Below are 24131 nucleotides of genomic sequence, written 5' to 3' on the forward strand. Positions count from 1 at the left end.
CAGAAGTTTGAACAATAATTAATAGTAATGAAAAAGAGCAGAGATTAGATCTTGTTAATTGAATGGGTGTTTAACCTATGAAAATTAGCTCTGTTGCTGTTTTAAAAATTAAATAATCTCTTTAACCCCTCTCAGAAGAGGAGGGATGAAAAAAAAAAAAAAGAACTATTAATTCACTTCATCCTTCTCTCAGCACAAAAAAGATTATAAGCCTCTGTTCAAGATGAGACAACAAGAGCTGCAGGAGTTTCTCTTTCAGCGTGGAGTAAGCCATGTCAATAGATGCAGCTGTGATACTCATGTCAATGGCTCGCTCTCTCCCATGTCTGTCCACCTGAACAACAGCCCAGTTGCTAAGTCACCAGCCCTCTCCAAATCATTGTCAACAAGACATCTGGTTGTAGGGCTAGCAAGGAAAAGGTGCTGTACATACCCTTGGACAAGGAGTAGTCAAGGAGAGACCAAATCCCCATCGATGCGAGGTTTGCAGTGCTTATGTGCCTATTTTCTGCACTGTAGTCCCTGGAGAAAACGAGGATGCTTTTTGCAATACCCAAAACACTTATCTCAAGTGGCTATCTCAGTCAAAGAGCTTTCCTGTACCAAAAGAGAGATGGATTTGCAGAGAGATCCAGAGCTACAGAGACCTTTTGTCCACTTTGATCACAAAAGCAGGCTGACCTCCTAACATCAGTCCTCAGGTGTGGGTTCAGTTCAGCTCGACACCCAGGGATGAATTCAGCTGCCCATATGCAGGCATCGTATCATTTTTCTTAGAGTACCTGCAACGCCATGTGGCCTGGAAGATGAAACACAAACCTACAAAAGGCCTGGACCCTGTGAAACAGGAGATAGGCACCAGACAAGATGCTTCTGGACATATCAAATGGCAAAAGAGCTTCTGCATGGACTACTGAGTTATCTGCCCAAATACATTAAGCTAAGTAACTCTCCAGGCTTCATCCCCTGGAGTGAACAGCGCTCCGCTAACTTGTTTCAGAGCTTAGCTACTTAGCTGTGGATACCTGCCTGTAAACACAGAGATTTGTATCTTCATCTTCAAGCCAGAAGCTTTCCAATGCTTCCACCTCCTGCCTGCAATCATCGCAAACCAAGCCGGTCACCCCCTGTGGACGTGTCTCACCACTGAATACCCCTCCCCTGCGCAGGTAGACAAACCCCAACCAGGCAGCCAAGGCTATGAGAATCAACACTTATTGTCCATCGGATGAACATCTGGAACTCCCCATTGCAAAGGGCAATTTGCAATGAAAAGAAAGAACTAAAGTAGACATACTTTAGCCTGTAACGCTCTAAATACAACCACCTTTTTTGCAAGCAGTGAAGAGTCTCATTACTGCCCATCTGCTGAATTAATCAAGCTTGAGGATACCCTAATAAGTGAATTAATCTGTTTTCTAAAACACTAATAAAAGCTTAACACTGTCAAAGCATAAACACATCTAGAGGGCAGCAATGATACTGTCATCTTTAGCTAAATATAGATCCTGAACAGAGACAAGTGCACAGCCACACACTGCACCAATACATACATTTTTCCCTTCTGTTTTTTTTTTTTGTTTTGTTTTGTTTTGTTTTTCCTTTTGGTTTAATACAAGAGCTTTGCTGCCAAAAGCAAAGTTGTAAATGGATGGCATCATTTTTGGTTCCTTGGTCAAAGAGCATTTTGCCTGCATTCACAAATCATGCAACACAGTAACCAGATCTTGATTTGTCAGTATGACTTTGTTTCTCAAATAAAGAAAGGCGAAAAAAAAACAAACCAACACAAAATAACAAAGTGTCAGAGATGAAAAATACCCACAGACTGACAGACTTTGTTTTACCAATCCAGCTGAAACTTATCTGAGTCACTCAGTAGTTCCCAAGGGACACAAAGAAACACAGACACACAAGCACAACACTGCAGGATTTTTTTTTTTCAGTTAAAATGGAAATATTTTATGCAAATAGTTTATTTTATAATTGCAAACAGTTTTTTTTTTTTTTTGTGCACCAGTTCTTCTTATTTTTTCTTTTTTTACTCAGATACCCTTTGCTTAAATTCTACTGACATGTTGCAGGGTTTGATAGCATTCCACATCTGAGGACTCGGGGTTTCTGAATTCGAGTGATCGTCAAAGCATAGTAATTGCCAAAATGGATACCAAGCAAGGGGGAGATCCATGCAAAGCCTTTGACGAGCTGATCTGTGTTGGTGAGACCTGCTGCTTTGTTTTGAATTCCATACACTACATGCACAGAAACTATGGCAAGGCAGAGAAATCACCCCGTGAGTACCAGAACTCAGGGAGGCTGGTTTGCTCTGGAGCAGTGTGTTGAGCTCAGTTGAGGCTGGTATAAGATTTTCACCCAGTTTGGGCACTTACAAGACTGGATTTTCTGGTGTCTAGAATGCAAAAGATTTTGTCTATAAAGAACTCTGCTGGGTTCATGCCCTTCAAATGATGAGCTACTTTTACAACACTGGTTCAAACTTTGAATCTTTGAGGTCTTCATTTCTAAAAAAAAATTCACTATATCTGCATTAGCATGAGAAGTATACTAACGGCCATAGAGAACAAAACTAAAAATATGTTACAGTTCCTCACAGGCAACAGCTCTCAAATACAGGATTCCTTACAGTATCACCATTAGCTGAATTACAGACCAGAACTGGATAAACCCTTAGTAGAAGAGCGGCATTACACATTGCTTTTTCTAAACTTGTCTGAACTGCCTCTCATAAAACAATTCATTACAATGTAATACACAATCATTTCTCTCTTTACTCCAACAAAATGCAAAACAAAACAGGACAAAGATACACTCCTTGTCCAAGGCAGAAATCTCATACTATTCCAATCCGTCTCCTGACCAAGCCTTGACTTTACACCTGTGTTATTCACCTCTGAAATTCTCAAGTTCTGTTTCCCTTTTTTTGTTTTAATCAGCTGTCTGTGCTGATTTTATTATCAGCACAAGGTGCACAGTCCAGGTTTTTAGCACATTGAGTCCTGCTACACATGGACCGCTGGTCATCCCACAAGATAACTTGGTGAAACCACGCAAGTAAAAGCAGTCAGACCATGTCAGTATTTGGCCTCCCCAAACTATGGACATATTCTGCATGTACTAATTGCCAAGTCTTTCAGATCACCAAAGAGATTGCACCTCTTCAAATCTTAACTTGCTGTCCTACTGCTTCTCCAAGCCTTAATTACCAAGTACTACCAGTACCCAAGAGGCTATTGATTTTACAAGTTGTCTCAAATCTTGGTACAGTCCTTCTGTTCCTTTGCTTTGCTACAGCTTGGAAGAGCTACCCACATGGAAGAAATAAGATCAATTGCAAGCCAGTAGCTAGAATGTAGTTTAGTTCTCTATTGCAAGCAAGACACACTACTGCATCTGGGCACCAGTACGTACTACGAGTCATTATTGCAGCCATACATTTTCTCAATGTGCATATTCACATTTTATATTCAAAGGAAAAAAATGCCCATTTTCTCAGGCTGTAACAAAAAATTGCTTCTGAAATCAAATCAAAACAAAACAACAACAACTACAAACCCACTTCATCAGTACTTCTTTAATTTAAATTAACATGTCGCTGTTTAAGAATAATGAATTTAAGAAGATTTATTAGCACTGTAATACAAGAATTAGCCATCACTGAGAAGGAGGGAATCAGGGAAGAACTTTAAATCAGGTCAGTGATGAACTACTGAAAGCATTAACAGAGTTCATCAAAATACACTGGGGTATTAAAGATTTTTTTCCTTCCATGCACAGGAAAATCATTTAAATTCTCTCCAGTGTATTTATGACATAAATAAAGAATCATCCATAATGCATTTCTCTCTCTCTCTCTCTTTTTCCCTTCATTCTTTCTTTTTGCAAAAATGAAAATAAGGCAGTGACATCCCCCACGAAAAAAAGGAAACGGGAAAAAAATACTCGTACTTCTTTGATATACCTTTTCTACGGCTGTTCTTTTAGGGTCCATTCTGATACACATGCTCTTGTCTAAGCTGTCCTTAATTTTCAGAATTTTTCTTTTTGTCTCATCTGAGACTGGAAACGTAGTGGACTATTTGCTATAATCAAAGACAGCACAACCCAGCCCTTCGCCTGTTCCCACCTATTTTATTGCAAAGCCCACAGGTCTGAGAATGTAGGATTTGAGGTAACTTCCTTACTTTGCTCAAAGACGAGGATGACAGAAGCTGGTCCCTATAAACAAATCTGGAAGGGGGCTTTGTTTTGCATAGCACATACACAGAACTTTTGTCTAGTTATCTGACCTTTAACACCTGGAGCTGGGGAAAGAGGTAATTCACTTTCCACGAGTTAAAAAATAAGGTCAAAGATGACAGGGTCATGCTTTTACTGCTAGCCCATGAAATTAACACTACGGAAAATTAGATTACCAACACCTGAACAACAGTTAGGAGTGAAACACAGAATGAAATGTCCTCAGTCTAAAGCACCCTAAGTAGCTGGAAAAATGAGTGACAAACAAGTGGGATACACATACCTGGAGCTAATACATGAAAACCTCTTAATGAAATGTCCGAATAATATTGACAGATAAGGGAAAGGAAATGAGTGCCTGGGTCCGACAGCCTGAATAATAAATTCTTAGTGAGTCATCGTGATTGTTTACCTCTAAGACTGGAGAGCATCAGTTCCAAGAGATTTCTGAGGAGCCCCATACTCCCTTGCTCTGAATTTTATCTGCATCATAATATCCTCTGCCATTTCTCTTGCACTAATGATGCAGCCACCCCAGCCTCCTAAGAAAACTGCCAGTGAAGTTACTAAACAGCTTCCAGACCTCAGCCTCCTGCTTGTTAGATATAAACTTCCAGCCCAGTTTGTCCCCATTTGCAGAAACAGCCTCTCAAACGGGAAGTCGAACACAGTTCTTAAGTGTTAGGACTAAACATTTTGCAAGCCAGAGCATCTTTAATCCAAACAGCTCAAGCACAGCTACAGTAAAACATACATTCAGGCACATATATATCTACACATAAACACACTGACAGCCAGCTAGCACAGTATACCTTCCTTAGACTGACGAGAGTATTTTTGCCCAGTCTATCTACCTAAACACATTTAAGAAAATAAGAATCCGTGTTCAGAAGTCTGTGCTTCTGAGAAATCTGCAACATTCCAGGCAGGAAATTTGAATATACAGGCTGGAATGTGGAGGAAATGTTAATTCCCAGGAAAACACTTTTTTTTTTTTTTTTCATGGCAAAAAGATCATTTGGATCTCCCTAGGTGCCTGGTGCCTTCTCAAGACAGATCTGCGGGAGAAGAAAAGGAGTTTGTACTTACTTGTGGTGTTGTATTTGATCCCATTGAAGAACTCCGGGCAGGGTCTCTCTACTAGTTTCCCCGCCGAGGCTCTGGGCCAGCAGGTCCCGATCTGATCAGTGGTGGCATTGCAGTACGGACCTTTGCGTTGGGAAAAAAAAAAAAAAAAAAAAAAAAAAAAGAGACATAGAGAAAGGGAAAAAGAAGCAGTTGAGAAAGCACAAAAGCGACACACTTTGCATCACAAAGCAAACCCAATCTTAGCACTCAAAAAGCTTTTCTGAGCCCTGTGCTAGGTAATGATTCCTACCATGAAAGCCCAGGAAAGAGATAGAGAAACTCTCTAAAACAGTCTCTTGTAAATCCAGGAGGCTGCAGTTGACATCAAATTCTTCTAAGATGAACTGAGATATGGTCACATCCATTATTTCCCCCTGGGGCTGCTGGGCTGGATCAGGCTCCTTCCCCCCTTCTCTGTTTTTTGTTCCCTCTCCTTTCTTCCTTTTTGGAAAGAAACGAGCATCAAGCTGCGGACACCCTGCGATCTCGTGTGTGTGAGCCTCTCTCCCTCCCAGAGTGCTGACAACTTGGCTGAGAGTCTGCGTCTGGCTGAGCAGTTCAATCCTTCAGGCTCTTCTTCGCTTTAAAACAGCAGCTCGGGAACCAATGGGATCACACTGAGCCCAGAGTAAGGGGCTCGTGTCTCTTAGCCGGCTTCCCTGGTCTAGCAGCTCTCCAATGCCGCCTCACGTGTCCAGACCGTTGTATTGCTTTCTCTCCCTCCCTCTCCTCTCCCTCTCCCTCTCTCGCGCGCACACATGCAGAGTTTTATTGTTAGCTCCAGCGAAGAACACTTCTGCAAGAATACTCGGCGCGAATTGGAGCCAGGGAGAAAAGGAAAAGCCATCAGATTAATAAAACTCCTCAGGCTTTTTGGAAAGCAGTGCGGTTGCTGTCTTCACTGCATGGAACCGAGGATGAGCGGGGACGTGTGGACAGGGAGGGGGGAGAAGGGATGAGGTCCAGTAGGTGGGACAGTGCATCCTGAGCAGGCCTGGAGAAAGAGGCAAGAATAACAGCTGGGGTGGGGGAGATGATCTGAGAGATGGGAGGCATCAGAGCAAAGGAATCTGGGGTGACAACCAGAGTGGGGAGAGTGAGAGAAGGGCTGGGAGAAGCACGGCAGGGGCAAGTCTTCCTTCTGCCCCTCATGCAGGCAGCATGGGAGGGGACAACTGGGTAGGGCAAGGCACTGGGAGCAGAGTAGAGCTCTGGATCAAAGTGTGGACCGCTCAGGGGTCAAGGAAGAAAAGAGAGAACACCCTTGTTTTCCAGTGAAAGGGGGAGCCAGCAGGTCAAAGGACGAGCACTCAGACTGAGCTGGGCAGCAAGGAGCCCATGATGCGGGGAGGAAAGGAAGCAAAGGGTTTGAGAAGCTGAAGTCCTAGGGAGCAGGGTGAGAAGGGTCTGGGGAGGGGAAGGGATGAGTTTGGGTGGAGATGCTCAGAAAGGTGGTCATCTGTTGGGAAATCAGAGCTCAGTGCAATGGGAACTTAGTGAAATTCTGCACTTGGGACATGCTGGAGAGCAGCTTAGACCTAAGAAGCCTTTTCTGATTTGCTACATTAGGATGTGAGGAAATTTTTAAGAAAAAAAATGGCAAGAACTTGCTAACGAGGATCATCTAGGTCCATGGATACAGAAGTACCTTAGGAAGCAAATAGAAAACTGACCTGTAAGGGAGAAATGCACAATAAGTGTATATGATGGTAGCAGAGATTAATGCAGAAACAAGACAAGGACAACAAAGAAACTGACAGAAAAATGAGATCCAGCAGTGGACTCCTGGTTGCAGTTTGTGTTCCCAGCTTTAGATCAGACATGGTGTTTATACTGACATCAAAGCAATGGCCTAGGACTTCTAATAACATCTATCTCCCATCCTGCAATGGCCTGGACTTTCCCTTTACTCGTATTTAAGATTGAAAAGCTTCATTCTTTGCCCTTCAAAGACAGAAAGAAGCTTGCTATCCAAAGAAAGGGGAAAGAATGGGTTAGAAGGGCAAATAAGTTACCAACATGCACTGATGAGAGAACCAGACAGAAAACTATTTTCCCATCTGAGAATCTGAAAATTTTTTATCATTTTCATAAATTGCAATGTGAGATGGGGAGAGAGTGCCATCAAGTTTTGGGATGAGTATTTTTGTTTTAAATATGCAAAAAACACAAATTAACAAATGCCCTAGCTATTGAGACAGCACGATGTTCCGAGGCAAGGGAATGCATCTCTCTGCTTCTCCGTCTGGAGCCATGATCTCCTTCCCAAGTGAACGTTCCCAAAATTGCAATCCTTTTTGAGAAATCTGCATTTCAGCAAACTGACCTTTGTCAACACCTCCAGATCTCTTTGTCCCACGCATCTCTAATCCCCAAAAGCAGGAAAGAAAATTTATTCAGTATCATTCACACAACATGGCCACCACCAACATGCTGGTTGTCTTAAAGCAGAGCTTTGAGGAGAAAACCCTATTCCTGGAACTTTCAAGTGAGAGGTATAAAGGGTGCTCTAAACCTCTAAGCAACTCACAGAAGTCTGTCCCTCAAAGTATCTTCAAGTGTTCACTTTAAGTTACTTCGCTTTCCTAATGGAGCAGTTAAGTTCAGATTATTATTATTTTTTTTTTTTTTCCCCTCAAGAGTCCTTCTTAGTGATGGCTATGAGTTCTTCTTGGAGGACAGCCTTTGTAAGTGCCCAGTGGCATCAGTGAGCTCTGTGGCCATTTCAGTCGATGCAGAACTGATCCGTGAGTAGGGCACTCATCCAGGATGCTGACAAGATTTTTTTTTTCCTTCTTCTGCTGCTTCTATGCAAGACAAAATCACAGTGCCCGGGCAATGATCTCAATTTTTCATCTCCTGTCTGCCTTGTCTATTTTCTCACTATTTGTGCAGCAACTTCCACACTGGAATCATAAACCCAGCTGGAGGATTTGGGCACTAGACTTCCATGAATTTTTGGAGGAACACATCATTTTATAAATTACTGAAAGAAACACAGTTTCAAAAAATGAGTTACTTATAAATTTGATTAATGTTTCACTTTTCTAAATGCTGCCCTGTATTTTCTCGCAGAAACACTTGCCAAATGGTTCCAATAGTACAAAGACAAAGACTGAGCTGGATTTAATTTCAAAACTGTTCTTTATAGTAGTAAACATCCAAAACAAAAAAAAAAGCCCTGAATTAAAATAAATATTTTCCAAGAATGAAGAAAACATTTTCTTCTTTTAAGTGAGAAGAGCTAGAAAATCATCGGCCTAAAATGATTCTCCTTTCCATACTTTCAATTCAGTTCCATTTAGAAAATCAGAAACAGTATATACAACACAGGTAATGCTACTGTATTACATACATTTAACAACAACAAACCTCAAAAATAAATGTAGAGGTGGTAAAAAGATTCTCTGGGAGTAAATCTGGATGTGGAAAATAATTGGTTTTTCCTCAGTCCACAAACTAGCACCATCATTTGATAATCTCTTCCCAGTTCATGTACAATCTCTTCAAGCAAAACACCTTTTGCAACTTTCCCTGGGTACAATTAACTTCTTCATCAAAGTTTCCCTTTGGCTGGATCCATTTAAATCTTGACTATGTCAATTTGAGTCATTCAAGGTGAAAATGTTGCTCTTTATAAAAGCAGCAAATCCAATTGAACACAAGATTGACAGAAGTATTATAGCTACTGACACTGTCGATTCTCTGCTGATGCTGTACCCCTCTGTGAGATGCATTTGATAAGAACAAAAAGCAACCACATCTTGCTAGGCTGTAGGTAACAGATCTTTAAGAAGTACTGAACAACCAAAGAAAGCTAATAATTGCACTTGGCAGGCAGAAAAACTTTGTCAACTTAAAAGTGAACTTGTTCCTATGTGGTGGTGTTCGTTGGTTTGCTTGTGGGAGCATGCAAGACATATCTATATCATAACATCTGAATAGTCCAGATTATGGAGGTGAATGTGACGGACAAATAAATATATAAATACATGAAGAGAGATTGGATTGCTCCTCCGAACAGGAATGAGCTCTGCCCAGGAGTGGGATACAATATGGTCTGGCAGCAGCAATCTTTGTATGCCAGCTCTTGCACCACTGTACCCACAGGTGGTAGAATTAGAGGATGTCTTTCAGTTTGCCCCACCAGCAGTGACCAACAAGGATAACATTGTGCCATTTAACCAGCAGCACCAAAACTTCCACCCTATGCAGAATCAGGCAGCCAATATATGATTTCTTGTGGGCTGGGGGTATCTCCAGAACCAGCTGACTGCTCCTTGGTCATGCCTGCTAGAGGGACCTTTTTACCCCAGATGCTTGACATCTACAATGCCAAATGACTGCTGTATATTTCAATACCCAAGAAGGGGTTAATAAAAATAATAATAAAAGTCATTTCTCTCCTTAGTTCCCTTGTTCTGAAACAGAAGAGCCCACTATACTTCATCCAGCCTTCCTTTTTTCCTACAACTGTTTTATCACCCATTTCCCTACTCATTGATGTGAAGAGCTCTTTCACATTAATAGAAGCTTTCCAGGCGCAATAGTCACCCCTCTCTTCTGTTGTGCAACACAAAGCTTAGGACAAGAAATGCATGTTGTTCATCAAACCACCTGGTTACACCTGTCTTAGTTCCAATAACTTTAATGCATCTACCACACCAATATGGAGGTATCATAGAGTCACCCACCTGAGTATTGTCTATTAGGCCTTTTGCATTTAATTTAATTAAAATCCAAATCCTAACTTGTCATCTGATATTGTTAATTGGTCTGTTAACACAGTCATGGATCTTCGTTTGTAGCATGAGGTGAGCAAGAAGCTGCATACCCAAATATCTGATTTGCTGTTGCCTGCATGGCAAGTACAGTGCCTGCTGGTCAAATCTCTGCTGTCCAACACTTTTGGAGTTAATGTAGGTCCATGTGAAATGCCACAAACACCTTGTGATGGCTATCACATTCTCAGTGAAGAAAAGAGTCAGGAGAATCTCATAGAAATGTTTTCCTACCCTGGTTTTGATGGAAAGTAGCAGGCAGAGAGGAAAATGAAAGAGAAGAAAGACGAGGAAGAAGAAATAAATTTCTTATTTGTAGAAATGAAGTGTTTAAATCCCTAGAGGACAATCAAGAAGCAGAACTAAAGCTAGTGGTATAAATGCAGAGTCATCAAATAATTCCTCATACAACTCAGCTGTTGTAATTGGAGGTTTAGTGTCTACCTTTGCATTTGTCTACCTCTACACTTTTGTTTTTAAATTCCTTTAAATATGAGGCAGGAAGGTTTCTAATGGCATGAGAAGAAGCCTTTTCTCACCTCTCCCTTTTCTGCTTGAAAAATATCCCCAATAATCCTTAATAAAGCAATGACCTTTCGACATCCGATTTCAAAATAAATGGGACTGTTCAGCTGGGTAAGGAGTGCAAGATCATACACCTTAAGGAAGGCATTAATTTATCAGACGGGCTTCTAGACCACAAACCTGAAGACCCTTCTTCTCAACATGCACTGTAAAATTGATGTGACTGCACGTTCAAATGCAGCAACATGACCATAACCTGGTAAAGTATTTATTTTTTCCTTCTTGTTCCAGGAATAACAAAAAAGGCATTTTTTGGAGTGCAAACAGGACAGTCACCAATCGTGGAGCTAGGACATTCAAGCAGCAAAAGAGATTGACAGCAACTTAAAGATCTTTACAGACAGTACACCTCGAGAACTACCCTAGGAATTCATATATGGCTAACTTTACTGCCACACTGTGCTATGGCTTCTCACAATGAATTATACTCTGCTAGAGGAGCAGACTGCTAAGAAAACCACTTCTCAAATTGAGTACAACTCTTCTAATCAAAATCTGGTCCTTGCCACATGTACTTGAGATGTACACAAAATGAGCACAGTTGCAAGTTATTGTATGCAGAGAGGAATATAAGACATATATAAATACAGATCTTCGTTTCAGTTGATAGGCTTATTTGTTAGAAAAATAAGAAGTTCTTTTTTGTTGTTGGAAATGAACTATGACTGTAGAAAGGAAAGACAAAATTCAAAAACACAGGTTTGTGGTGATGAATCTCTGCAGCTTCATTGATGTTGGAAAATATTTACTGTGAGTATAAAAAGATTCCAACAGCATAAATAATAAATGGCTTCTAGCTACACATTAATATATTTCTTCTAGCACATTAATACACTTGTCATTCTCTTCAGCTATAAAACCTGTACAAGTGAATCATGTTACATGAGACAAATGATGAGACATTGCAGGGAGATTAGAAGAACACACAAAGGAACCAACCTTGACACACTCATAAACTGCCAATGTTATTTTTTAAAGTGAGGTGTTTTGGATGAATGTGCAAAATATCATCTACCATATGAGAGCACAGAAATTCATTTCAGAATAACTGTGATTTTATACAAGGTCAAATTCAGGGTCAGTGTTTCACAGACATTTAAGAACAAAAAGGACCCATTGTATATACATATATATATGTATTTATGCCTGACAATGGCCAAGTTCTCTGTTTATGGTGTAAGCAAGAAAAAAAAAAAAAAAAGGTTAGGTCACATCTGAACAAATGATGGCAATGACAATGTGTCTTACTAGTCCCACTTTACTTCCATCAAGTACAAAAGTACAATGGGACCATTGCCAAATATGTATAGAATCAGGGGTCTTGCCCTGCTCTCCTTGCAATACATTAGGCAACAAGATTTCTTGTGGCATAATTCAGGCTGTGCCAATCAAGCTTTTGCTCTCCCTGCCTCCCACTCTGTTTCATTGTGATGGCTTTTCAGTGCATGCTAGGAAGATCTGAGTAGTCATCCCATAAGTCTTGAGTTGAGAGGAAGCACAGAAAGAAAAGGTGGAGGGTAATAAAATGTTCAGAAGTTAATACCCCATTTCCTCTGAAAACACACAGACACTACACATGATAACTGACTTTGAAGCATCATATAGCTCAGAATGCAAAGAATGAGATAGAAAGAGCATATGATCACCACGGATCATGTTGCCCAGCATCCCATCTCTGATAATGACGAGAATTATTTGTGTCCGAAAATGATGTAGCCCACCAACAAAAACAACTTGCTTCAGATTTTCATGATCTAGTTATGGGGCATTATAAGCAAGCTTAACATATACAGTAAGAGAATAAACCTTTTACTTTATGGGTCTTACCTTCACTGCCCAGTAAAAATCATTGTAATTACAGTATTGTAACTTATAGTTTTAGATCATTCAGTTCAGATTTGCTTGGTTTTGAGAAGCATCATCAGTCTGGCTTTGAGACCCTGGACTAGCGGCTCACATACTCCTCTGGGCATCTCTGCCCAACCCATGCACAGAAGGCAGAAGTCTAACAGCTTTAAACACCACTGAGTTGCCAGTTTTCAGATTTAGATGGCTTTGACTCTCTGCCTTTCATAAGCTGCTGTTATAGCCAAGGAAGATTTAGAGTTTGATTCAAGTGCCCAAAAACGGATGTCCAGAACCATTTAAGATACTCTAGCTCATCCAAGATTGTCATATGAGGCTGGCACATTAGCACGGAGCCTAGGGAAGACCCACCCTTGTGAAGCAGAAGTTGAAGGTCAGGCAATTTGTCCTCAAGCATCTCAAATGGCTTGGGACACCTGTATCTATGCAACTAGATTGAGCCTCAGATAGCAAATTTACTTATAGGCCATTTGGTCTCCTAGTATTGACCTTCCACAAAAGGGATGAAGCCCAACATCAGCATGCCACTAGGGAGCATCTTTCATTAGTATTGCTTAGGCTTTACCATATGTAAAAGATTTTCAGTCTTTGGGCTACCTAAACTGAATCCTTAATAAATGTCGAAAACGTCCTAAAACATAAATAAAGTATAGCAGAAGTAGACTTGAGAGCAAATGAAACTTTCCTGCCATTTCTTCCCCTCTTCATTGAATTGTCAAGTTTATAACACTCTCTCAGAGATAGGGTGTCCTCTTTGCAGCTCATAGAAGCAGGAGCTCAGCCTCTCTCTTAATTCTGGCTGGAATTAGCCAGAGTGTCCAGGAGAAGAATGACAAAGTGCAAACCAAAAATATCTTGTTCTTGAGGAAGCTATGTTTAAAAAACAGCCTGTAATATATCAACTAAGTTGCCAGGCAAGATAGTGCCAGAAAGCCACAAGAAGAATCTAATCTGACCTAGTAAAAATAATAGGCTTTGGAAAGGAGAAGAAAATTAGTCTGTGTACTAGGAATAAAGAAATCAAAAAGCTGGAATATGTTATTGGGTTTGCTAAGAGCTTTCTACATATACCAACTAATACATCTTCCACATGCGGAGAGTCTTACACTTCCCAGCAAGACTTTCCAGTTGAACATGAATCTGTATTGTCTGCTATTGTCTTCCCCAAAGTCTGCAATTAAATTTAATTTTGAATTGGTTCTGCTGAAAAGCAAACAAGCAGTGGGTGATCTGCAGACAGTCTTGGAGGCTGGTCATGCTTCTGTTTTCTTCTCCATAAGGTAGAGCTAGTGGTATTTAATAGCTTTACAAAGGTAGTAAAAGTTTCATTGGACTGGCATTTGAAGACTTTATAAATGCTACACATACAGTATTTCAGAAGCATTGTTACACAGAAATTCCCAGTAATACTCCTGATAGTATTTTGATATCCTAAGAAACATCAGGACCTTCCTCCAATGGTCTCTGTATGAAAACATAAGGAGAAAGAGTCTCTACTCTCTTAAATGCTACAAATGTAGAAAAGAAGAAAACCAAACAAAACAGCACAGTATAGTAGTTTGTTCAAAGTTACACAAAGGTCACCAGATAATGAAGGAAAGAACTCTGGAATGGTTTCATGTCACATCTCTTTAGGTGTCTCCAGTGCAGGTGTCTCCAGAGGAGCCAATTAACCTGGTTTTTTTTTGCAGCCAATGAAAAGAAATAGAAGCCTTGGTAATGCAATTCACCTGATCTATTGAAGTCATCTGCTTTAGGATGAGACTGATTTTGCCCTCAGCTCCATCCAATATCCCGAGTCAGTCTGCTGCCTGAAAGTGGAATATATAGCAACTAGGGCTGATGTCTGCATTTAGTCAAGGGAGTCCCACTCCAGATGTCAAGAACACAGGCCAAAATGTTGCTGACCCATTCCCCACTGGCCTACAGCACCCAGTCTCACTGGAATGTTTGGCAACTGTAATCCCACGAGCCTGGGCTTATTATTTAATGTGAGGTCAAACAAAAACAGCTTAAATAAAACACATCAAGAATAAAGATGAGAAAAAAATTCCTGGTATGGTAGGAAAGTCACAATGCCAGCAACATATCGTTATGTTTAGAGATTCCATGCCTTAAATTGAATGTAGCTATGTGTAAGAGGATATCAATAAAACACTGTGTAAAATAGATTTGTATCCCTCTGCAAGCCAGCTAGTTATTATAAGGATTCCAGGACAGTCAGCTAGCCGCCGAGGAAATGCCTGGAAATTAAGCAGAAGAAGTGAGCAGTCATGCCAACTTCAGAAAGTGAGACAGTACTTCTCAAGAGCATCATTCTGTAACAGATAGCTAGGTAGGATCCAGTCCCACTAGATAGAAAGTGGAATGATTAGGCATGAAAAGTGGATTCTCGTAATGGTATTGGGTCATGATAAGTAAGGAGAAAGGACCTAATGACTGCCTAATTTGTGATTTGAGAAGTAGTTTCTAACGGCTACTGTATGAGATTGCAGCCCCAGAAAAAATGAAATAGATGAAAGAACATTACCTGTGTTTGTAGCATTAGTTTGTGCCTCTGTTTGAAATCAGTGACTCTTGCTAGCTACATAATTTTGGATACCTCTCAGGATAACAAGTCCACCCTTAGATTTCTCCCTTATGTGGACTCAGTGCCCTTTAATCTTAACCCAGCATTTTTGATTCTGTAACCATAGGGTAATTCAGGCCTTGCATAGTTGTAGGCCGGATATTTGAGAGGTCCATGACAGCAGAAGGATTCATCTCGCCGAATTTCAGCCATCTAAAATTTGGGTGTGTAGACAAAGCAAGTTATCTAGGCTCTCTTACAGTCAACAGGGAGATGGCTACTTTCAGAAAATGATGATTCATTTTATTTTGAGACAAATACTTTCTTCAAATTCATAATTCTTAGATGTTATGCTTAGTAGGATGTAGCCCAAGACATGGTTAGATAAATCTGTTTCGTACAGAGCTCTTTCATTCCAACACATCACGCACCTGATACAGATATTAGAGCTGTAGACATATGTTAGACATAACTTGAGGAGGACAAATCATGCAGTGCAGTACAGAAACAAAGCAGAAACAAAAAATAGCTACATTAAGATATATTTATAAGACAAATTATATTAAGCACTGTTCATAGAAATGGTTTAATGGTGAGGAATTCCACTGATAGCTGAGGAACACCTCTATTTCATTGAGCCTTGTGTACTATGAATTGTGCTGTGCAACTCTACTGTACACACACACACACTCATGCTCACATACAACAGTTTATGAAAAAAAAAAAAAAGTAGCTGGTGTGATCACATTCACTTGTTGCACATCATGCAATTGAAAAAAATACTTTAAGATTATTCAGGGCATATAGCTTAAAACTGTGTGTTTTAAAAATGCCCTGCTCATATTATGGTGACACACTGAAATACTAAAAATATGCATTAAACTTACCACTAGGTGTTTTTTTTTTCTTTTTTTTTCTTTTTTTCTTTTTTTCTTTTTTTTCTATGCATGTCCATCATGAGGGGACATTTTCAGTAAAGGCTGTTTCCTTGATGTTCAAAGGCAGTTTCATTGTTGGGCTCTGGTGCTTAAACAGTGCTTAACTTTAAACCCACACTTAATTTTCAGTGACTTCAGGAATTATGGGGGCATTTGAATGACTTAGTAAATAGAGGTAGTTTGTTGAACTAGGATTTAAATGCTGCTTTGGTTGAAAGGCACATATGTTTGTTCAGCTATGATATTTTCCATTGGGTTTTACTGATCTCGCATAAAGCATTTCATTCTAAAACATATGTTTGGAGCTACCCATAACCTGACTCTGTCCATTTTGTGGGTCAGAACTTACACAGAAATAAATAACCTTGGAATACAGTTTAGAGCATAATAAATAATGTTTTTCTATTCTTAATTAGGTGTTTAGATAGAGAGCTTAGTCTACAGATGGTTACATCAGTACTGATTACAGTGGATTTTTACAAAAGCCAAGGATCAGTCCCCAAGGATTCAATGTGTAATAGCTGAAGACTGAGAGAAGGGCCAGCATTAAAATAGATGCATTTTATGCAGTATTAGCATAGATGTAATATACATTTAACTGTCATCAAGTAAAATAAATGACTGAAAATATGATAGATATTTTCATAACAGCTGCAGAAAAAAATAAACCTGGGAAGTGTGGCATTTCCAATCTATTTGACAGCACAACTGGATTTCTTTTCCTATGATGTGTTGATCTGTTTTGTATTTGGTAAACTGCACACCTCAACCCAATGAATATTAAAAAAAGAGTTTTAGGAAAACATGTAACATTCTGATTAAACATTTTGTCATTCTTTCACACTCAATTGCAAAGAGAACATAAGTTATTGTCGTATTGCTAAGCAAGTGCTCCTTCTCTCATGGACTCATCAAATCTCTTCATTAACCTTTCAAAATCTCCTACCTCCAACTAGAGCAGCTATTCATGATGTTGCTAACTGGCAATTATCATAAGCAGATGTCAAACTATGTGGACTGATGTCTGGAAAAGACTTTGTTTTTCTCAGCAGCTTTTCTGCAGCTAACAAAATCATCAGAATTACCATTTACAGCAATATTGCATGCAACAAGCACCTGGTCATCACAGCTTTGCCTCTGGGAGCTATTTAATGAAGAAATAATAATGATTTCTTTTTGTTTGTTTCGTGAAGAGATTTTTCTGTAGCTATTGCAATCTCAGTACCAAGAATTACTTAAGTGAGGACCAAGTTCTCATTATTTTCATTTCCTGTACGAAGTTATTAAATATAGAAGCTATTAGTTTATCCCTAAAGTATTTTCCCCTTCATGCAAATAACCACTCCTGGACAGAAATGATGGATAAATACATACCATCTCATGCAGGCATAGACAGAAAATTGATCAGGTGCTATGGAATTCTTCTGGATCAAGTGCACCAGTGTAAGCAGAAAATAAGTCACCCCTAACTGAAGCAACTTGTATTATTTTACCATTTACTACCTCTGAAACATGTAGCACATATTTCTCTCCCTAGTTTCTAGACTTGTTTGGCTCACTGCCATAGCATGATTTCTTTTGCTTGGCCACTGGAGGGCTCTCCTAATTCTCCATTACTGCAAAAAAGCATTTGATTGAGTTTAATAACATTAAAAGTAAAAGCTGTTTATAGTTACCTGGATATAAAAACAGAAACAAAAAGCAAGCAAGCAAAGCAACAACAACAACAAAAACAAAACAGGAGATTTCATCAGTTCATACAAAGATCTGCATGTGGACAAAGTGTATTTTACTTCCCCTTCAGCAGCAAAAATGTCGCTATAGGAAGAGATGAATTTCACTGGACAGAAAATTTCATTTTGCACATAAGATTATCAACCGCACAAGTGATTATGGGTTTGAGATGGACAGCAAGCTTTGTCCTCATCACCCATTCCTCCCCACACTACATCCTTTCAGTCTGCAATCACTGCATAAATCAATTCACTTTTTCAACTAAGTGTCCTTTGTCATCTGATTTCCAATATATCTCCCCACCTTGAGACCCATTCCTCTGGCCGATTCAATTTGTCTCCTGATGGAAATGCTGATGGATCAATCATTTTATCCTTTTCACTTTAATGCTGCTCCGGTGGAAAGAGGAGATCATGTCAGGCTTTCTCCATTGCCCTGCAAGGAGCTGCATGCTACATCCACGCTGCTGTGAGCACTTGAAGACTGTTGCCAATTGAGAAAATCTGACAAAATGTTGCTTTTTATCTCATTTTTTGAGGACTGAGTCAGTTAAAGCTAAATTGCCTTGTGGAAACAGAACAGTTTGCTAAATCTTTTGTTAGGAAAGTGTTTCCAATGCCAACATGAGACAAATAGCTTTCTCCAACCCAGAATAATCATTTGGGATGGAGACTACCTTTGGATAAGAGAAAACCAGCTGTACGGCCCTGTTTCACTGTTTGGCTCCACACCTTCATCACTTACAGCTGAACCAAACTCTTAGGTGTATTCCGGTTAAATTTAGGTTAAAGTCTTTTTTCTCTTTTCAATTGCCCCACTAAGGGGAACCTCGTTTGTGCGCAGTGAGCACAGCAGCTTCCACGGGCATCGCAGGAAGATGCAGACCTCCAGAAGGACACCAGCTGGGTGATTCCTCTTGGAGAACCAGGAGATTAATCTGCTCAACCAAGACAGATGACAGAATATAACCTCTCTGTTGACTTTCCTGCTACAGGACTACCTGGGGACTTTTCTGCTATTTCCCCAAATACTCTGTATGTGGCACTAGTAAAAAAGACAAGAATCAGAAAAAAAGCGGGGTCTGCTGCAGGTTCTGAGAATTCAAAAAAGGGTCAAACACCCTCCAGCCATCTCTCACAAATCTTTCAATACCAGCTGTGGAAGAATGTGGATTTTGCCATTATTCTGGTATTATTTCTCTGTGTTGCTTTAGATGTTCAGCAGTGAGATAATAAGCTCTCCAGCTTATCACACATGGTAGCAAATATTTTTTTTTCCTCACCTCAGAAGAAATGGCTTTGAATAAACAGTCCTGACTGTGACTATTTTATCCCAGCTCCTTCAAGGTACTCTTAACATAGATAGAAAAACTACGTACAATAACAGAAAATAGATATTCTTGGCCTCTGGGATTCTGCTTCTCTTGTTGAATACAAGACTAGCTGGAGTTGAGCTAGAACACCCTAGGGGTCATTTTAATTTCACTTTAATTGTTTGGTTTCAATTATGTGGGATTTTTTGTTCACCAGGTGTCAGACAATGCAGACAGGAGAAGAACAAAGTTGTAAAATCTGGAACAAGAGTTTACTTCAGTTTCATAGACTTTTCTGAGATCTGCAGTTTCCTGAATGAGTGGTCATGATCCTTAAACTTTATCTGTTGATTAACTTATCCTAAAAGCCATTATGAAATCAGGGATGTTTTACAGTTAAGAATTATTCTCTGCTTGGACCTGCCATAGGTCCTGTGAAAACACAGACTAAAAGCTCTGGGCGAGACCACCCTGACCAAGTGGATTTGTAGACTCTGCCTCTGAGCTACTCACCTGGACTCCTTAACACTCAATGAAAGAGCAAGGCACAATTTGCCACAGTTCATCTCAATATGAAGTGTACATCTAATCCGTATGGTTGTATAAATGCTACTACACTATGAATTGCCTACATGAGGAACTCAAGGTGCCTGAATTAATTTCAGTTGTCTACACTACACATACCTAAAGTTAGGTGAGATGCATCTTTTTCCCACCTCTGAACACGAGCACAGGTTATTCCTGCAATACAGGCCTGGGAATTTAAGGTTAAAATTCTAGTCCCTGTTGAAATCAATAGGTGAGTGTTCCTCCACACCCAGAAAGCCATAATTTCGTCTGAAATAAATTATTATTTTACGGACATGGAAGAATAGCCTATTGTTCCCTCTTACAGATAAAAACTAATAACATCCTTACATAAAATTTCTGAGAATAAGAAACGATTTCCATTTTTTCGAAGAAAACACCACTCCTCTCCAGAAGATTTGTACAAGTTTGTATGGTTTATGTTCCTTAAGTCTTTCCTGGAGACAAAATCCACAAAAAATATAAACCACTTAGCCCATAAAAGAATTGATACACAGACACTGTTCACGCCAATTCTCCTCTGAGATACAGATGCTGCAGTTGGGACCATTTGTTTCAGTTTAAAAGTCTGCAGAGTAGCTGTTGGTGGCATAGAAATCTCCAGGCTCCCTTAAAAGTCAAGAGGGATCTAGCTAGTGCAGTCAGTGGACTCTACCGGATGATTTCTGTCACCATAAAGAAGATACTTAAATTGGGCCAGACAAATTGTCTTCTAAAAGTCTCTCTTACCATTAACTATAAAGGGAACCTGGGATGACCTACTCACTGGGACATGTCTGCACTATAAATGTCTAAAGTTAGGGACAGGAATGCCACCTGTAGGGAAAATAGAAGAAAAATCAAGCCTAGGAAATGTTTCCTGTAAAAATAGCCTCAATTTGTGGAGAGTTGAACACTTCTACTGGGGCTTTGCTTCTGTTTTCCATTTTGAAAACTTTTCCATGATGATGTTTATTTTGGCCACATAGGAATCCTGTTCCTAATTACAGTGTTTTCATTGAATAATTGATTGTTTTTCACCAACAGAGAGTGCCAACTAAGAGAAAAGTGAACAATTAATTAGAAATAAATTCCACAGTTTTACTTATGCATAATTCAGACAGCTTGACTTTAGGTTTTTAATCTCTCAAACTAGCCACCGTTAAATTTGTGGCCTCTTGGTGGTTAAACAAGACACGATTGCTTGCACAATAAATGATTATTACTGAAAAAGATCAAATGCAGTTTTTCATTTCATTGGTGTGTGTAGCTGTGCCTTGACACCCAAACTAACTACCGTGGTCTTTGAAGCAGGAAGTACTTGAGCTGATAAATCATCGATGTTACAGAAGAATCAGTGTTCTTCATAACAATTTGCAGAGACCAAATTAAAATGATTTAATCCAGCTGACAACTGCTCACACAGCTCTGGGAACGGGCAGAATTAAAAGGTGTTGTGAATGCACCTTTAATGTTTTCAATATCTGCACACTGAGTTAGAGCAGGCTGTAAGCCCTTCAAGTGAGATTGACCTTTCTGTGATCAGCTTTAAAACTAAAATTGAATGAATTTGGAAACAAAGCTTTCTCATGCTACCACTCAGTAAAACACACTGTGGGAAAGCTGAAGCAATTGCTGTCATCTTGACCCGAGGCAACTGGACCTACACAGTAGGTTTCTACACTGTGAGCTAAATGTCCATAATCTGTATTTGTTGACACAAATTCATGGTCTGGGATAGAGAATGCAGGATGCTGTAAGGAACTAACCAGCTAAACAACTGAACCAACCCTACCCGTTTTGCCCCGTTTTCCAGATCAAGGAGGACTTGCACGTTCCAGAACTAGAAACTCAGCATCAGTAGAGAAAATGCCATAGAATAGAAATACAGAATGGTTTGGGTTGGAGGGGAACCTCAAAGCCCACCTAATCCCACCCCCTGCCATGGGCAGGGCCCCCTCCCACCAGCCCAGGCTGCCCCCAGCCCCATCCAGCCTGGCCTTGGGCACTGCCAGGGATGGGGCAGCCACAGCTCCTCTGGGCAGCCTGGGACAGGGCCTCACAGCCCTCACAGTGAAGAATTTCTTCCTAATATCTAATCTAAACCTTTTTTTTTTTTTTTTAATTTAAAGCCATTCCCTCTTGTCCTATCACCACTACCCCTGACCAAGAGTCCCTCCCCAGCTCTCCTGCAGCCCCCTTTAGGCCCTGGCAGGCCGCTGTGAGGTCTCCCCGGAGCCTTCTCCTCTCCAGGCTGAACAAACCCAACTCCCTCAGCCTGGCTCCACAGCAGAGGTGCTCCAGCCTCTGAGCATCCTCGTGGCCTCCTCTGGACTCACTCCAACAGGTCCCTGTCCTTCTGGTGCTGGGCCCCAGAGCTGAGTGCAGGCTCCAGATGGGGTCTCACGAGAGCAGTGCACAGGGGGACAATCCCCTCCCTCCCCTGCTGCCCACGCTGCTGTTGATGCAGCCCAGGACACGGTTGGCTTTCTGGGCTGCAGGCACACATTGCTGGCTCATGTCAAGCTTCTTATCCACCAACCACCATTCCCCACCCAGCCTGTATTTGTGCTTGGGATTGCCCCGGCCCAGATGCAGGACCTTGCACTTGGCCATGTTGAACCTCATGAGGTTTTCCCAGGCCCACCTCTCAGGCCTGTCCAGGTCCCTCTGGATGGCATCCCTTCCCTCCAGTGTGGTGACTGCAGCACACAGCTTGGTGCCTTCCACAGACTTGCTGAGGGTGCACTTAATATCACTGGCCACGTCTCCAACCAAATTCACACAAAGCACTCAAAAATATCTAGCTACAGAAAAGTGCTTGGTTAGGGGATTTTCTGTTGAATAGATTCCATTTGCATAGAAAACAAATTTTGATTTCTCAATGTTTACACTTCTACTGTTAACACAGCCCGTCAGTTTGGGGCTGATGTAATTTTAAGGGCATTAGTTTACAGCAGCAAACTTCATTGAAGCTTGTGCTTTCTAGTTGAAATACAAAGGGAAAGAAGGAGGCAATCAGGCTACGATAAACTCTTACTGTTTGAAAGAGAAAAAACTTTTCTTTTCTGAGCATGTTGAGATATGCACAGCACTTACCCCAAAAGACATATTGATCTGATTTAGCTTCTAGATTCCATCATAATTTGAAAATAAATAATAACAATAGCAACACGATTTACAACCAAAAGACAGACAGTGACTTTTCCATCTCTGAGATTACTGCCCCCCCCCCCCCCCCCCAAATGAGGATTCGTTGGTTTCCTAAAAGCTTCCATTGATGGGCTGAAATAACAACAACAACTCAGGAGAATGACTATTAGCCTAGAAAACAGCCGGAATCTATGTACACAGAGTGTATATGCATTTGCAAAGAGCCAGGTATAGAAAATCAGGATTTCCAAGCCAGCAGTAACATAACCATTTGTCCTTGTGTTTATAATGGCTCACAATTGTCCTTTTCTCTACTGATAAAACAGGGATTTTGTAAGGTTTTCAAAGAAGCCTATCTGCACTTAAACAACCACTCCAATTCTCAGGAGCCAGAAGTATGAATAGCACCTACCTTTGTGACCCCAAGAGAAAGTAAATGTTTCTGAACCACATAATCTACACTAAAAGGTGTTGATGATAAAAATAAACGGTATCTTTTCAACATTAAAGTAAATTCCTTCATTATGAATCACTGAAAATGATCTTCAGTGGTACACAAATTGTGGAAGCAGGACAGAAGCCCATAGCAATGGAAAGGAAATGTTATATCATTCCTAGAAATTCATTTGCCGCTTTCCTTAATTGATCCCTGTAGTTCTTCAGAACAGCATTTTCCTTGGATAATTACTATCCCGTTTCTGAGAGAGATCCAAAAAGACATAAGCCAAAGGCTACACAAAGAAAATGTTTATAATACCTCATTGGCACTGAAATCAATGTAAGCAAATGACTGACTGTACAAAGAAGTGGGCTAGAATTCATCTCACCTCATTTTGGGCATCCACATTGGAAGGTAAGTTTTATCCTACTTATCATAAAATGTATAAATGGCTGAATTTACTCAGAGAAGTCCCACCCCTCACTTTCTGTTTAGGCATGGCATAAGGAAATTTATTTGAAAGAGATTTCTTTCATTGCTGGGTCTAATGTGATTTTTTAAATACATGGATTTTCTGAAATTTTTGAAGGTTTTTCACCTTGTCAAAATAAAACATTTACGTTTATGTAAAAATATTTTTTTTTCCCCTTTTGGCAGTAATTGATGAAAATTAAACTTTCCTAAGGTCAGTCAAAATAAACTGATTTGAAGATAAAACAAATATTGAAGGAAAATATTCACCCTGTTCTCAATGGTTTTGGGAGTCGGTAGACTTCATCTATGGAATTTGGCTAGAATGGAG

General features: G+C 40.2%; 1 protein-coding gene across 4 annotated transcripts in view; it reads right to left on the minus strand.

The window, feature by feature from the left end:
• CRHR2 (corticotropin releasing hormone receptor 2) overlaps positions 1-24131 on the minus strand; it is a 158394-nt gene that overhangs the window by 101833 nt on the left and 32430 nt on the right. The window contains exons 1-2 of one of the 4 annotated variants that reach the window (XM_083825465.1): positions 5636-6127; positions 5347-5466 (exon numbers count right to left, since the gene is read on the minus strand). The exons of 1 other annotated variant lie outside the window; for it this stretch is intronic. In XM_083825465.1, the coding sequence (XP_083681591.1) occupies positions 5347-5466; positions 5636-5750 (235 nt within the window). In that variant the 5' untranslated portion in view covers positions 5751-6127. Of the gene's footprint in view, positions 1-5346; positions 5467-5635; positions 6128-24131 lie in introns of those variants that run through there. 2 more of the 4 variants (XM_083825464.1, XM_083825467.1) reach the window with 2 other exon arrangements.

The sequence above is a fragment of the Anser anser genome (genome assembly GCF_964211835.1).
Source record: "Anser anser genome assembly, chromosome: 2".
Lineage (NCBI taxonomy): Eukaryota > Metazoa > Chordata > Aves > Anseriformes > Anatidae > Anser > Anser anser.